Source organism: Rhinichthys klamathensis, unplaced genomic scaffold (genome assembly GCF_029890125.1).
Source record: "Rhinichthys klamathensis goyatoka isolate OS25496 unplaced genomic scaffold, OSU_Roscu_1.1 h1tg000296l_1, whole genome shotgun sequence".
Taxonomy (NCBI): domain Eukaryota; kingdom Metazoa; phylum Chordata; class Actinopteri; order Cypriniformes; family Leuciscidae; genus Rhinichthys; species Rhinichthys klamathensis.
The window spans coordinates 1324223-1339882 of record NW_026606815.1 but is presented as its reverse complement, the minus strand read 5'-3'; the positions used below and the strand labels follow the sequence as shown (position 1 = coordinate 1339882).

The 15660-nt window shown below is 40.1% G+C and overlaps 1 protein-coding gene across 13 annotated transcripts in view; it reads left to right on the top strand.

The window, feature by feature from the left end:
• ncor1 (nuclear receptor corepressor 1) overlaps window positions 1–15660 on the top strand; it is a 119858-nt gene that overhangs the window by 90967 nt on the left and 13231 nt on the right. For 7 of the 13 annotated variants that reach the window (XM_056270052.1, XM_056270053.1, XM_056270055.1 and 4 more), the window contains 12 exons: window positions 5059–5219; window positions 5442–5580; window positions 5728–5823; window positions 5973–6058; window positions 6146–6314; window positions 6685–6804; window positions 6911–6991; window positions 7247–7473; window positions 8598–8919; window positions 9050–9280; window positions 9661–9861; window positions 10601–10750. In XM_056270052.1, coding sequence (XP_056126027.1) covers window positions 5059–5219; window positions 5442–5580; window positions 5728–5823; window positions 5973–6058; window positions 6146–6314; window positions 6685–6804; window positions 6911–6991; window positions 7247–7473; window positions 8598–8919; window positions 9050–9280; window positions 9661–9861; window positions 10601–10750 — 1983 coding nt within the window. The remainder of the gene's footprint in view (window positions 1–5058; window positions 5220–5441; window positions 5581–5727; window positions 5824–5972; window positions 6059–6145; window positions 6315–6684; window positions 6805–6910; window positions 6992–7246; window positions 7474–8597; window positions 8920–9049; window positions 9281–9660; window positions 9862–10600; window positions 10751–15660) is intronic. The other 6 variants (XM_056270054.1, XM_056270056.1, XM_056270061.1 and 3 more) reach the window with 3 other exon arrangements.

The window sequence follows — 15660 nt, the reverse complement described above, 5'->3', positions numbered from 1 at the left end:
GCTAAAAACAGGTTGCATGATACACGTTTTTCCATTGCCATCATTTACACTGTGATGAAGATGAATTTCGTGTAACATTCAAAACATATATGGTGTTCTGCATGTAAGAGTTTCCACTATGAAAGCATTGTTGACTCTGATGAGGACTACACTCCAGAGAAGTACCTTATCGTCAGCTCGAGGACAGATCCGCGGTCGAGGGCGAAGCAGAGGAGGTCGTCACAAGGCTTCACTTTTCAGCCCCTTGAGGTCTCAGTTCTCGCCATCGCTGGAAAGCCACGCCGATATAGACACGCGTTTTATTTCGTTGTTTATCCAAAGATTTTTGTTCATTTTCTAGTAAAGTTAGCCTACTGTCTTCCTTTTTTGCCTGGTTTGCCTTCGCGAACTGCATGTGAATTTTGATTGGTCTTTCTCTGCCATTGTTTTGCTATTCCTAGGTTCCGTGCCTCTTGAATTCCTCAAATCAAACGGATACGCGCAAGTGGGCAGGTCCTGTGTGGCAAAAGGGTGGTTGCCATGGTTGCGAGAGAGTGACAGTCGCCTAAGCCAATCCTTTGTTTCGTCCCGGATGGAAATAATGAGCTGTGTTTAGTGCAGATTAAACGGTCTAGAGTCACTCGATTTTTATACTCTTTTTATCAGAGTACTTACATTTTAATCATGCATTGATATATACAGAAAGTTTAAACAAATTTGGAAAAAAGTTTTTTATAAAATTCCTACCTACAATAAATAAATAAAAAATATATATTTTATTATTATGTAAATATATTATTATTTTTTTATTCATTAAAAGTATTTAATATTTATATATATTGTCATGTACTCATAATGTACACTAGTATTCAAACTTTTGGGGCCAGTAAGACTTTGTTTTGCTCACTAAGAATACATTTTTATTTGATCAAAGATACAAAAAAATACAGTAAAATTTTGAAATGTTATTACAATTTAAAAATAACCTTATTCTATTTTATAAATGTATTCAGTGTCATATGAAACTTTTTCAGGTTTCTTTTGATGAATTGAAAGTTCAAAAGGACAGCATTTATTTGAAACTAATTTTTTTGTGACAATGTAAACACTGAACGCGTTTAAACGGTGCGAATGTACGGCGCGATGATGACGCTCTTGAATCGAAACAATAGATCCCTATGGAGCTATTCACACCGGGCGCGATAAATTTACTGTTGGATGTTGTGCAGTGGACGATGTTAAAGCCAAATGGGAAAACCTACGAGATGCATACAAGAGGAAAATGTATTCTCGGTCAGCGCCACCTATCGTGCAGGCGTGAATTAGCTGAAGGCAATCAATCATTTCACATTCAGTGTGAAACCTCAGTTCGCCGGCGATTCGCTTAACTTTTCCGTGCCGTGCTCAGTGTGAGAGGGTCTTAAGAGTCTTTACTGTCACTTTTGATCAATCTTTCACTTCTCAACTGCATTCCCCAATCCCCAGTTAATCACATGGCCAGCCTGATACAGGCATTAAAACAGTAGCTCTGAACGAGAGAATGAACCATGTAAAGATCAAGGCAGGCTTCTGTACTGTTAGACCTGAATTGTTCTTATTTGTGCATACGAATCATCCTGAACCGTACAATTGATACAGATAATCTATTATAGCATGAGAACATCACACCCTGCACTAAAGAACCACAGAGACCATCTCAGCTCTAGTTAACAGGCTCCTGCTTTTTACACTGCGGGAGACAGGAGGGTTCACGGCTCAATATTTTAAAAGGGATGAGTTGAAAGTGAAAAGGAAAGAAGTGCTTTTAGTGAGCAGCGGTGAAGAGAGAATTCATTCTCTTCATGCTAAGAGCTTCAGATTAGACTCTGGCCTGTTTTTCTTTGTCTGGCTTTATTCAGGGTTTAGTTTGAGGCTCTCTGAATTTGGGTCAGCTTTCCTTTTAACCAGCTCTTTATTTTGAGTGTTGTTTTTTAGACTCTTATATATTAAGCTGGTCAGTTTTGTGAAAGGTCTTATGCAGTTCCTGCAGAAGTTTGGTAGGTTGTGTGTAGTAGGTCAGAAGTATTGAGCAGTGAATCTGACCTGCGAGAGCTGGAGTCTACATTTAAAGGTGCAGTATGTTATTTCTCAAAGTCGTTGGTGAACGTTGTTGATATTTGAAATCAACCCAAACAAACACACCCCTCTCTTCGTTGCTCCGCCTCCAAAGATCACCCTCCAATCCTAACCTCCCTGCTCCGAGTCGGTCTTGATCCCCGATCGCTGGAATGTGAGGCTGGTGCACTAGCAAGGCTGCTAAACAGTAAACACTAGCTGGCCTCCGTTACACACGTAATGCAAGAGTAGATGTCTATATTTATCGCAGCAGAAGCGCAACTAAATAGTGCTTCACGAAAAATTAAGCAAAGATGATAAACGAAAGACAAGGAAGCACAAAAAATTAACATACATACACAATTGTAAATACAAACAAGAGCTCGTTGTTAGTTGCCAACAGCACAGCAGCAGCTCAGCTGTTTTCAGGGCTTCCCACTTAGCTCTCTCCAGTGCTGGAAAGCTTTTCTAATATTAACGCTGGTCCTAAAGCTCTTTCCTGATTATAACCCATTCATTTTCCAGTGATATTCATAAGCTTTTCTCTTTTGTAATGGCTCTTAGCCATCTCTCTGTAGTCTTTCTACAAATCTAACTCTTGCTCGTTCTCTCTTCTCCACCGTCATTTGCCCCCTAATGCTGATTGACTACACATTTGTTGTTGTGTCTGGTTGTGTCGGTCCGATCAACTTTCAAAATGCATTTTTCAAATATCGCTTACCCCACCTTTAAGCAGTAAGGTAAGAGAGGCCGTTGTGAATCGGATCGTTGTTAGGCACGATGTTAGGCACTAAAGATCGTTGTTAGGCACTAAAGATCGTTGTTAGGCACGACTCTCAGTGCTGTTCAAAGCACAGCACAGCCTTGAGTGACATTGATTTTTAAAAGCGATACTACATTGTGTGTGTGTGTGTATATATATATATATATATATATATATATACACACACGTGTGTGTGTGTGTGTGTTTATATATATATATATATACACACTGAACAAAATTATAAACGCTACACTTTTTTCCTTTTCTACTTGTTTTTTCCCCCATTTTTCATGAGCTGAACTCAAAGATCTAAGACTTTTTCTTTGTATACAAAAGGCCTATTTCTCTCAAATATTGGTCACAAATCGGCGTATACGACAGCGTGTTCCAGGTCCTGCCAATATCCAGCAGCTTCGCACAGCCATTGAAGAGGAGTGGACCAACATTCCACAGGCCACAATCAACAACCTTTTTTTTTTTCTTTTTTTTTACCCCGGATCCCCACAATACAGTAAATACAATACAGTAAAACTGCACATTTTAGAGTGGCCTTTTGTTGTGGCTAGCCTACCTGTCCTGGAGGACACCCAACACTGCACGTTTTCTTTGTCTCCCTAATCAAACACACCTGATTCAACTCATCAGGTCATTATCACATGGGTTAATGAGCTGATGAGTTGAATCAGGTGTGTTTGATTCGGGAGACAAAGAAAACGTGCAGTGTTGGGGGTCCTCGAGGACAGGTTTGAGAACCACTGGCCTAAGGCACACCTGTGCAATAATCATGCTGTCTAATCAACACCTGTGAGGTGGATGGATTATCTCGGCAAAGGAGAAGTGCTCACTAACACAGATTTAGACAGATTTGTGAATAATATTTGAGAGAAATAGGCCTTTTTCATGAGTTCAGCTCATGAAAAATAGGGGCAAAAACAAAACTGTTGCGTTTATAATTTTGTTCAGTATGTATGTATGTGTGTATATATATATATTTATATATATATATATATTCTATTAAGAAAATTTAAAAAATACATTTCTGTATAGAATTCAGATGGAACGAATACGTGTTGTGCTCTGCGCTGACTCGTGCATATGATTCGCTCTGTCCTATTGTGTCTTTATTGGGATCTCCAGTAGCTTGCTATTTCTTTTTCAACTGTGAAACAATGGGCCAGGGCAGTGTTGTCACCTTGTGGGCAAACTAATTATTGCAAAAAAATTCAAGGTGTGTGTCCAAGCTGAGCCTATAGAGTATGCGTGGTTATGAAAACCATGCAGTTACAGTTTGTGCATTCTGAGATGATGATAAATTGAGGTTACACCTCGGGTGTGCATTATTCTTCTAGTAATTCAACGGCCCGGAGTCAATTATTCCGCTTATACTATGGTTACCTCACCTCATAACATTGTTCATATGATGCATCTCAAGACATTTGTCAGGTTTTTGTCTTTAAATGCTCTTGTGTATGGGACTAATTTCTTACGCATCTCATCCCAAGCCTCCGGTGCTAATTACAAAACTAATTACTCATTTTAGAGCTAGTAACAGAGACTTAAGCCACTGATAGCAGTTTAATGCAGTTATTAGAGAGAGAGAGAGAGAGAGATTAAGCGTGTGTGAATTACCTCAAGACTGTGCATTTCTCAACAGTGTTCAGCACCAGCGTTTACTAATATCGAAACTACGTTTATTTGCATTGCACCTCGCTAGTGAGAAACGTCATGTAGCTTTAAATTTGCTAAACTATTTTACTGATAAAGTGACAACACACGAGTGTGTGTCCGTACTGTATGTGTGTGTGCGTTTGAGTGGGAGAGAGAGCGCAAGGAAGAGATATGCACTTTTCCATAATAACTAATAAATAAAACGTAATTTTGTGGCAAATAATGTTGAAATTATTTGTCTTTTTTATCCTATTGTTTACTATATTTATTTGCTCGGGCAGTGTTGTTGTGGGTTTTAGTTCTGTGGGCTGTAAAGACCTTTGAAATAACGGAAATCATTTGGCGAAGTAATATGGAAATGTAATGCAGTCAAGACCTGCCTGGAACTACTTTAGCCGTGCGTTTCCCTGAAAATAATTGCACACCTTAGAACGTTCGTCAACCAATCAGATTCAAGCATTCAACATCCCCGTAGTATAAGTGAGGATAAAGAGTGATCCTCTTTTGCCCGCCTCTTTTCAATCCTTATTCCTCTTATCCTTTTATTCCCACAGTTCTTCAGCCAGCACCAAACCAGGCTGCTCAAAACCTTTCAGATGTCCGCATGACGTTCTCCCGCCACAGGCCGCCCAATATTCCATCTCCTCCGCCCCTCATTCCCACCTCTAAACCTACAGACAAGCCCTCCTTCATTCAGGGGGGCTCCATTTCACAGGTAAGAGTTTTTGGTTGTTGTTGTTTTTTTCATTTAACAAATGTATGATAGTGAATCCTTATTTGTTTATTCAGCTCCTATATTCAGCTTGGTTGTTATTTAAGACTTGTGGTGCTTCTGCTAAGTTTAAATGCTTCCTACATATAATGGGATCAGGCCAGAGGATCAGGAGTTTTCTTGGTATTCCACTCTGACTTGTCGTCTTCCACCCATGCCCTTCAGGGAACGCCAGGAACATACCTTCCGTCTCAAACACATGCTGTGTACGTACCGGAGGTAGTCAAGACCACAGCAGGATCGATCTCACTCGGCTTGCCAAGACAGCAAGACGCTGCCAAACCTGGTGAGAGGCAAACGAGAGGTTCGGAGAGTATAAATACAAGCTCAGCTTAACTAGTCTTTCAAGTCGTGCTTTTTGTGGTCGAGTTTCGCTATGATAACCTCATGCGGTCTATATGTACTCTAAACACCTGGTTGTGGTTGTGTGTGTGTGTGTGTGTGTGTTTAGTGTCATATATTAAGCAGGAGGAGTGTTCTCCACGTGGACAGAGTGCTCAGGCAGAGGGTCTCTTATCCAGAGCTCAGTATGAGGGAGTAGTCAGAGGTGAGTTGATCAAATCTACAATAAAATGACTAAAATCAAAGAGTTAATCCCCTGTCATGAATGTGAAATAGAAGCAGCTCCAGAACATTTTACTACTCAAACTCAAACACAAACTGAACCGTGTTTTTCTTTCTCTCCTCTGCTCCCAGGAGGACCCATACAGATTCAGGACATGAGAGGGCCACCTGGAAAAGGCCCAGAGGGCTTGGCGTATAGAGGTGGCTCCATTACGCAGGTACCTTTTATTATAGGCCTTTGTGTAGTATTCGTTTAATTTTCATTTATAGTTGTGAAGCATTTCTCACGCTCTCGCTCTTTCTAGGGCACTCCTGCCCTGACTCAGTCCAGTGTAGCAGTGGATCTCTTGAAAGGCACTATTGCTAAACTGGCCACAGAGGACCTGAGCGGCCCAGAGAAGAGCCGAGCTGAAGCCCATTCTAAAGCTCACGTCATCTACGAAGGCAAAAGCGGACACATCCTCTCTTTTGACGGTCAGAGCCAAATCTGGTTCCCAGTTGGACTGGGTGATATTTAACATTATTCATGTTGTATTTGTGATGAAAAATGATTTAAACATTCTTTTTGGTTTCTATAATATCGAATATTGTCAAAAAGCTATAGTTATAAAGTGATCATTTTTATGTTATATTGCCCGGCCCTAGTCACACCACAGCACAAGTAGAGTCAGATGGTGAAGTGCTTCATTTCAAGGGCTAAATGACATGTTTGCTAACTGTGCGACAAGAGTTTCTATTTTTATGGTGCGCCAGAGCTTACCAGGAGTCTTTTTTAAATGGCCTATTGATATTTTTAGTTCATTTTATTATTATAATATATCCATCTCGCTTTATGTTCCCACAGCTATTAAGAACCCTAGAGAGGGCACTAGAAGCCCACGGATGGGGCACGATCTCAAGCGCACATATGACATCATGGAGGGGTCCCCTGGACACCCAGGACGTGATACGGCACCTTATGAAGGTTAGTCATGTTTTCATGTGCTTTTTCTGAGAAGAATGAAGCACAAGAGTTGAAGAAGTGAGAATGTTTGCCAATGGGGTTTTTTAAAGACATTTTTCTCTGCCAGGTTTGATCAGCAGAGCATTGCCGAGAGAAAGTCCACACGAGTCTAAGGATCGATCCATACTCGCAGGATCCATCATGCAAGGTAATGCTGACCCACCACACTTCCTTTAATCCTGAAAATATGTAATTATTTTATACAAAAATATTTATAGTTAAAGACTAGTTGTTTTAATATAAAGAATTTAAAATAATAAATCTGGTCCAACTTAGGCTTTTGCTTTAAATGCTAAATACAACCACATGCAGGAGAAAACTATTCATTAATATTAATAATTATTCCTTTTTTTTTTTTACAAGATTTAAGGGAATTTCTAAATGATCTCTCCCTGTGTTTCAGGAACTCCAAGAACATCTGCTGAAGTCTATGATGAGGCCTCCAAGTACGGTAAACAGATCAAGAGGGAAAGTCCACCCATACGCTCTTTTGAGGGAGGCATCACGAAAGGTAAACCATACGAGGGGGTGAACACCATAAAGGCGACGGGCCGCTCAATTCATGAGATTCCCCGCAAGGAGACCCAAGATAGTCGCAAAACTCCTGTTCTGGAAGGACCCATTGCTCAGGTACAAGATTTTTGTTTTTTGTTTCCCACACTGAAATGTACAGTACTGGTCAAAAGTTTGGAAACATTATTTTTAATGTTTTTGAAAGAAGTCTCTTATGCTCATCAAGCCTGCATTTATTTGATCAAAGAATAAAGAAAAAACTGTATTATGAAATATTTATTGCCATTTAAAATAATGGTTTTCTATTTGAATATACTTTAAAATAGAATTTATTTCTGTGATGCAAAGCTGAATTTTCATCATTATTACTCCAGTCTTCAGTGTCACATGATCCTTCAGATATTATTCTAAAATGCTGATTTGATAATTGGTTTTTATTAGTGTTGGACACAGTTGTGCTACTTAATATTTTTGGAACCTGTGATACTTTTTCAGGATTCATTGATGAATAAAAGGTTAATAAGAACAGCATTTTTTCAAAATAGCAATCTTTTCTAACAATATAAATCTTTACTATCATGTTTTATCAATTTAACATCCTTGCTGAATAAAAATATTCATTTCTTTCAAAAAAAAAAAAAAAAAAGACTGACCCTTTAGTAATTTAGAATTACTGAACTTTTGAACGGTAGTGTATATTGTTACAAAATATTTCTATTTTAAATAAAGGCTGTTCTTTTTTTTACTTTTTATTCATCAAAGAGTCTTGAAAAAAAGTACCACAGGTTATAAAAAAATATTAAGCTGCACAGCTGTTTCCAACATTGATAATAAATCAGCTTATTATAATAATTCCTGAAGAATCATGTGACTGAAGACTTGAGTAATGACTGTTGAAAATTCGGCTTTGCGTCACAGAAATAAATTATATTTTAATGTATATTAAAATTGAAAACCATTATTTAAAATTGTAATCATATTTCACAATGTTACTGTTTTTTCTGTATTTTCAAAGAAATGCAGCCTTGGTGAGCAAAGAGAATTATTAAAAAAAACATTAAAAATAGTTTCCAAACTTTTGAACTATTTACTATACAAACTATTTATGAAGAACATTCATATCACATTCAGATCAGTCAAAAGGAAGATGGCTTTGAATGTCTTAAGAGAACAGTTTCTCTTCATCTCCCTCTAATTTTCTCACCATGCATTGTTTTGTTTTGTTTTCCACATCTATGTAGGGTATTCCTCTGAAGTATGAGAGCAGTACTGTGAACCCGTCGGCCATCAAGCACAATGTTAAATCTCTGATCACAAGCCCAGTGAAGATCTCACACTCTGCCATCGAGGCGGCCGAGCGCGAGAGGGCCAAGTACGAAGATGTTAAGGCATCCGAGCGCGTCCGACACACAAACTCTACGTCTGTCCTGCGCTCCACACACACAGAGGTGGGAAAAGGTCAGCTTAGTCCAGGCATGTATGACGACAGCAATGCACGCAGAACCCCTACATACACAAGCACCTCCATATCCAGAGGATCACCCCTACTGCGAGGGCAAGAGGGTATGAATGCCTTATCTCTCATTTTGGCTTCTTTTTATTTACTCTAAACGTTTTCTTGCTCCTATAGATTACGTCTAGCAGTCAGTTTCACGGGTCATCTTGCTGATTATTTTTTTTTTTTCTTAAATAGGAAGTATAACAACAGGTAAGCCACCTTCTCACGAGAGGAAGAGCGCACTGACACCAACCCAGAGAGACAGTATTCCCGCCAAGTCACCTGTTTCCGGGGCTGACCCTCATGGCTCTCACAGCCCCTTTGACCCTCACCACAGACCTGTGGTACCTGGAGAGGTGTACCGGACTCACCTGGCGCCACACCTGGACCCCAGCCTCGCCTTTCACCACAGAGTCCTGGAACCAGGTAATTTAAGGCATTATGGGATCTTTCCAGGGGCCAGAGTCATGAAAACAAATGAGATTAGAGTCCAGCATAGGTCACCAGAGAAAAGTCTGTGAATTAGTTCTGTTCTGAAACCATGCTTCCTACAAACAGGCCTGCACGAAAAACAGTTCATGCGTCACCCACAAAATTAATTGATTGTTCTAAGTAATGACTCTCTCTTAAAAGCACTACTCCCATCTCATTGGTAAACATCATGTTTTGGTTTTTCAACCTGCTCTCATGCATTAGGTAATAGCATTTCCTGCTCAACTCTACTGTGGCAAATCCGCACCATTGACGTCAAGACAAGAACAGCTGTCTTTTCACCTCTCGTCCTTGTTTTCCTCTGTATATCTCAGCAGCATACATGTTCCAACGGCAACCGTCGCCTACAGGTTACCCCAACACTTACCAGCTGTACACCATGGAGAACACTCGGCAAACCATTCTGAACGATTACATCACCTCGCAGCAGATGCAGGTCATACCGCGCCCTGATGTTGCGAGGGGACTGTCACCACGTGAACCGTCCATTGGCATCCCATACCCACCAGCTAGAGGTAAGGGGCAATGATTGTCTAAGTGTATGTGTGTGTGTGTGTGTGTGTGTGTTTGTGACAGTGAATGAAGGGATCAAACGAAGAATGTAGTCAGTAGATATTGTGTTTGTGTGAACTAGTGGCAACCTTTTCCAGACCATCAGAAGCAAACGACCCTTAAACAAATTCTATTTGCACGCTGTCAATTCATTGAGTTCAATGCGATTGTTAAATCTAGGGCTGTGGCTGTTCCTTAGATGTCCTGTAGACTCCTGTTAAGAGGCCCCCTTTTTTCTAGTTACATATGTTCACTCTGCATCCTATTGTAACATCTCCAGGAACAAGGTTACCTGTTAAACTTTGACCTGGGTTTGATGTGACATTATTTTGCATTAAAATGATAAGAAGTTTCTTAATAATTGAGCAGATTCTGAAGGAGTTTGACCCTCAGACCCTTAGCAGGTACTGCTGTCTAAATTCACAAAATACATTGCTTCATATTGCTAGTTCTAGTTGCTAGTTAATTTGCTTAGAGTGAAAAGCTTGTGGAAGCCAGCTTTCAGCCCTGTCCTATCCTGTTATTGTAATTTGAACTCCTTTGATACATTATTGATGAGCTCATTCAAATTTTTAAATTCTTCTAGTGTTTTAGTCATAAGATGTTTCTAGAAGATCAGTAGAGGGTGTTGGCTCTAAGTAAAGTTGAAGCTGATTGGTTGTGGATGCTCACCCTCTGGCCCTTTGCTTCTGTCTGTAAAAGGAATAATTGATCTAGCCCAGATGCCACCTACCATCCTGTTACCTCACCCTGGGGGGACAGGTTCCCCCTCCCTGGACCGCATCACCTACATCCCTGGACCTCAGACCCCTTTCCCTCCTAGGGCATTCAACCCTGCCTCCATATCTTCAGGTGAGGATCCCTCCCCTCCTCTCCTATCCAACACCTGAACTTCCCCATATAGTCCTGGTGGTGGTGGTGGTGCTTTAGAAACTCGCCCCTTCGCTGCTGCTCTTTTATTAAAGATGCTTTCTTCCACCTAAAACTAACTACAGCCGTTTTCTACACCACTATGGTGGCAGTGCGCTACTACTAAATCTACAGTGTCACGGCAAAAATAAGTACATTTCATCTGATTTGTGAGTTGGTCTAAATTAATTGTGATGATTGTGATGATACACAAAACAGCACGAGTCCTAAAAATCTGTACCTGGCCAAATCACTTCTTACCTGAACCTGACGTGCATAAATAAAAAAAATTTAAAGGAAAAACCCAGCCCCAAACAGACCTGATAAAATTAGTCCAGAGTCCAACTGACCCAATTCCAATTTTTTTAACCCGTCTGGACCTGAATGTTAGAAGTAGTGACGTCTGTACAACCCGTAATTATCAAATTACCCAAGATAGGAAACTAATATCACACCCGCTTGGATTGGACCTTGGGTTTCAGATCAGTTTAATGAACTTAGCAGGCTTCCTGCTGAATTCTGTGGGTGCTGACACACATTCTGTACCATTTTGAGGGTTTAGGTTGAGCTTATTAACATTTACATAAAACGAAGAGAACTGCTGTTATCATTGTCTGCATGATATGTTCTAGAACAGATTGTATCTTAAGATGTACATAGAAATATGTAGGATGTTAGTCGGAATTAAAAAGGCAACGAAAGTGTCGAACTCCCAATTGGTGCAAGTACTTCCTTACATCTACTTCCCCTGAGATCCTGTCTGCACCTGCCCACCTGTGCATGCAGTGTAGGCAAATGTGGCCTCCGTTGTGTCATATTTAAAGCTTGTCTTGGGAATGCATGTGGTCTGGAGGTAAGTAGATCGTAACAGTCTAAACATCTATTCACACCGAGAACGTAATCACAAAAAGTAATTGCTAGATATATTTGCTCTCTGTGTGAATATTAGGGATGCACGATATTGGATTTTGGCCGATATTCGATATGCCGATATTTTCAGACTAATTTTGCCCGATACCGATATATTTGTGTTTTTTTTTAAGTGCAAAAAAAGCTTATTAAAGCTTCTATTAAAGTTCTCAGTCAAGAGCAGTGAGTGATTTCCTCTTTGTGTTTTGTTGTTTTATTAACATTAACGAGATAGTTCTCCCCAAAATTTAAATTGTCATCATTTACTCTCTCAAGTTTCTTTCTTCTGTTGAAATTATAAAAGTTATTTGGAAGAATGTGGCTAACCAAACAGTTGCTGTACTTCAGTGACTTCCATAGTATATTTAAAGGGATACTCCACCGTTTTTTCATATTAAACTATGTTATTCTCTTATCTAAGACGAGTTGATACATACCTCTCTCGTCTCAGTGCGTGCACTGAATCGCTCTGTCGGGCGGAGAACTTTGAGAGCAGTTAGCTTAGCCCTATTCATTGTATATGGGCCAAACAGATGAAGTTAGAAGCGACCAAACACATCCACGTTTTCTCTATTTAAATATAGTTACACGAGTAGTTACACGACCAAGTATGGTGACACTAAATAAAATGTGGCGCTTTTTATAAGCGGGTAAAATGGATAACTATAATGTATGGCGGAATAGCACTTATTGGGAGCACTTCGACTCGGCGCTGTAATATCTTCACTCGTGAAAAGTCCTCTCCCCCCTCTCCCTCTCCCTGATACTTCGTCACTCTGCACAAAAAACTACTACTACTGCAGGCGTGCAGGTCACGTTGGTTCTATTGACGGAGAGGGAGAGGGAGAGGGAGAGGGAGAGGGAGAGGGGGGAGAGGACTTTTCACGAGTGAAGATATTACAGCGCCGAGTCGAAGTGCTCCCAATAAGTGCTATTCCGCCATACATTATAGTTATCCATTTTACCCGCTTATAAAAAGCGCCACATTTTATTTAGAGTCACCATACTTAGTCGTGTAACTATATTTAAATAGAGAAAACGTGGATGTGTTTGGTCGCTTCTAACTTCATCTCTGTTTGGCCCATATACAATGAATAGGGCTAAGCTAACTGCTCTCAAAGTTCTCCGCCCGACAGAGCGATTCAGTGCACGCACTGAGACGAGAGAGGTATGTATTAACTCGTCTTAGATAAGAGAATAACATAGTTTAATATGAAAAAACGGTGGAGTATCCCTTTAAGCACAAGAAAGAAATGAATACAGGTTTGGAACAACATTAGAGTGAGTAAATAATGACAGAATTTTTATTTCTGGGTGCAGTATCTCTTTAAGGACATGCGGCAGCATATTATTACTGTCTCTTTAAGAGCTGCACGCGACACGTCTTATATACACGCATTTGACAAGCAGATTTTCTCAGTTTGCTTTCACTTTAGACATAACCAACTTTGTTTATGTAAACCGTGTGTGTATTTGACAGTATCAGTGCAATAAGACTCGAAAGATTAGTCCAGTATGCAGACTCTGTGACAGGCTTTTAGTTCCTGTGAGCGTTGGGTGTAACGCGCTCAGAAAAGCGCATGTTAGAACAGCGCTTCAGCACGTGAATGATATGTTTACCTAGCAAGACTTTGACGCACATGCAAATAATGAACTTTTGTGAATTGCGGTGTCCCGTGTCCGTGAGTGTAACTCTACCTCTGCGTTTACATGTGATGTGATGTGAATGTACGTCGCGTTGTACAGTAATATGTTGAGATGAAGGCGCCAGAATTGAACTGATAGAATGCACGATACTATGATTTTTCTTCAAAAGCAGATCGTGGAGACATTTTAATCGTCCACGATCAAAAACCGTGAGACGCACACCCCTAGTTGGAAGTTTAAGTTGCTGGCGCTCATGCTTCGTTCGCGTCACGTGCGCATAGGAAACACGCCAACCTATCGGCAAGGCTCATCGGCAGTAATATTCATATCTGCCGATGATGGTCATTTTAAGCTTTTATCGGCCGATACCGATGTTGTCCCGATATCATCGTGCATCCCTAGTGAATATGCTTAGAACCATTTCATGGCTCATTGAATCTCAGTCTGTGTCAGTGTTGTACTGCAACAGCTGATCTTTAACATCATTCCATGTACTTTGTCCATGTCTTTACATACAGAGTGCATACGAAACATACAAATACCTGGGTTTCCTTTAAGAATAAATCAAGCTTTTTTTTCTTTCTTTCTTTGGCATCTCTACTCAGGATTTTCTGTGTCATCAAATCTTTCCACCTTGTGAATGCTGTATAAAGGTTTACAGTAGTTTTTTTGTCTTGTCAAAGTTTTTTGTTTCCTCGGCCCTACGGGTGCTGATTCTCCTGTTGTCTTCCCTAGTAAAGCACGATACCAGTGTTACTAGTTAAATTTTTTTTTTTTTTTTTTCATTTTCACTCTTCGCATCAAACAACACCAAGCTACTTGCGTATCTACAGAGGCAGCAGCCTATGAACGTGAGGATTCTCTCTGACGTTTAGTCAGGGTCACGTCATTTCACCATGGCAAAATACTTTTAGGGAGTAACCTGCACTATATATAATTTAAAAAAACAAATATAGAAAACTATTGAGTTCAGTCTTCATCTCATGTAAAGTTCTTAATATCAAATGAAGATCCACCGCTATGCTACTTTGATTGCTTTATTGTAACCAACAAAGCACCCGAACACTAGAAGCACCTGATGTAGCGATGCACACTTCACAGACCAAGTATGTTGCGTGTAGTTTTTTTTTTTTTTTTTTGCAAAATACCATGTTTCCATTGATTGATCTGAATTGCATTTGTTGTAATATGTGGCTGTTACATCAACAGCAGTTTGTGATTGCATAAAGACACTAAAGCTGCGTCCCAAATCGCATACCTGTACACTATTCAATGCCATTTTGTAGTATAAATAGTGCGAGTAGTGCGTTCACACTGAAAATTCTAAAAGAAAAAGTACAGTTTAAGTACCCGTACGTTGGACACTTCATGCACTTTAATTACGCAGCTTTAATTAAGTATGGAGGGGGAGGGGCTGTCAGACTCCGATGTTGAAAGACGAAATAAACTTCTGAAGTTCATACACTACACGGTTGAGTATATAGTGTATAAGTGCATAGTGTATAGTACGTAATTTGGGACACAGCTTAAATATTCTTTGGAAATTATTCTAAGATTTTTAAACAAAGACAATGATGAAGCATGTTTGTTTGTGAGCAGGTTTTGTAGTTAAATTGTTAGTTACGTCATTGTTATATATATATTAAATGGTTCAAAATGTATTGAATAGATCAGTGGTTCCCAAACTGGCATACTTGAAGTGACCGAAGGAGTGCGCAAACAAAATGCTGAGTTTTGCCTTTCATTTAATTTTACCCCACATTAAAATAACATTAAAGGCCTGTTCACACCGGGACGAATTTCGCGCGCGATATTCGCCGACGTTTAACGCCTCGTGACTAAACAAAGGGCGCCAATGTGAGTGTGCACACCGACGCGAAAAACGCCACGCGTAAAAGCGTCTTTTTTTTAAAAAACGTCTCGGGTTCGTTTTTTTTAGTTTGACGCGCCGCGTCAAAAACTATCCGACCAATGAGATCGGCGCTTTTGCTCACGTGTCTGGAGCTTCTGAAGTTACAGTAAAACACAACTTGGGGGCGCTAAAACATAAAACGGTCTTGCCGAGCACACATACACGGCGAAGAAGAAATAAGTTGCATCTTCCTCGGAAGAAATTAGACGAGGAAGATGCAAGGCAAGATGAATGTAGAGCTGCTGGTCTCGTTGCTGTAGGAACATAAAGAACTATATGACAAACGCGACAGCGACTACATCTACATCTTAATAAAAGAGAATGTTATGGAGTGGTATTGCAGAATGAATTTGCATGTCCACTCGGCTCATCACAGCGAAAATCG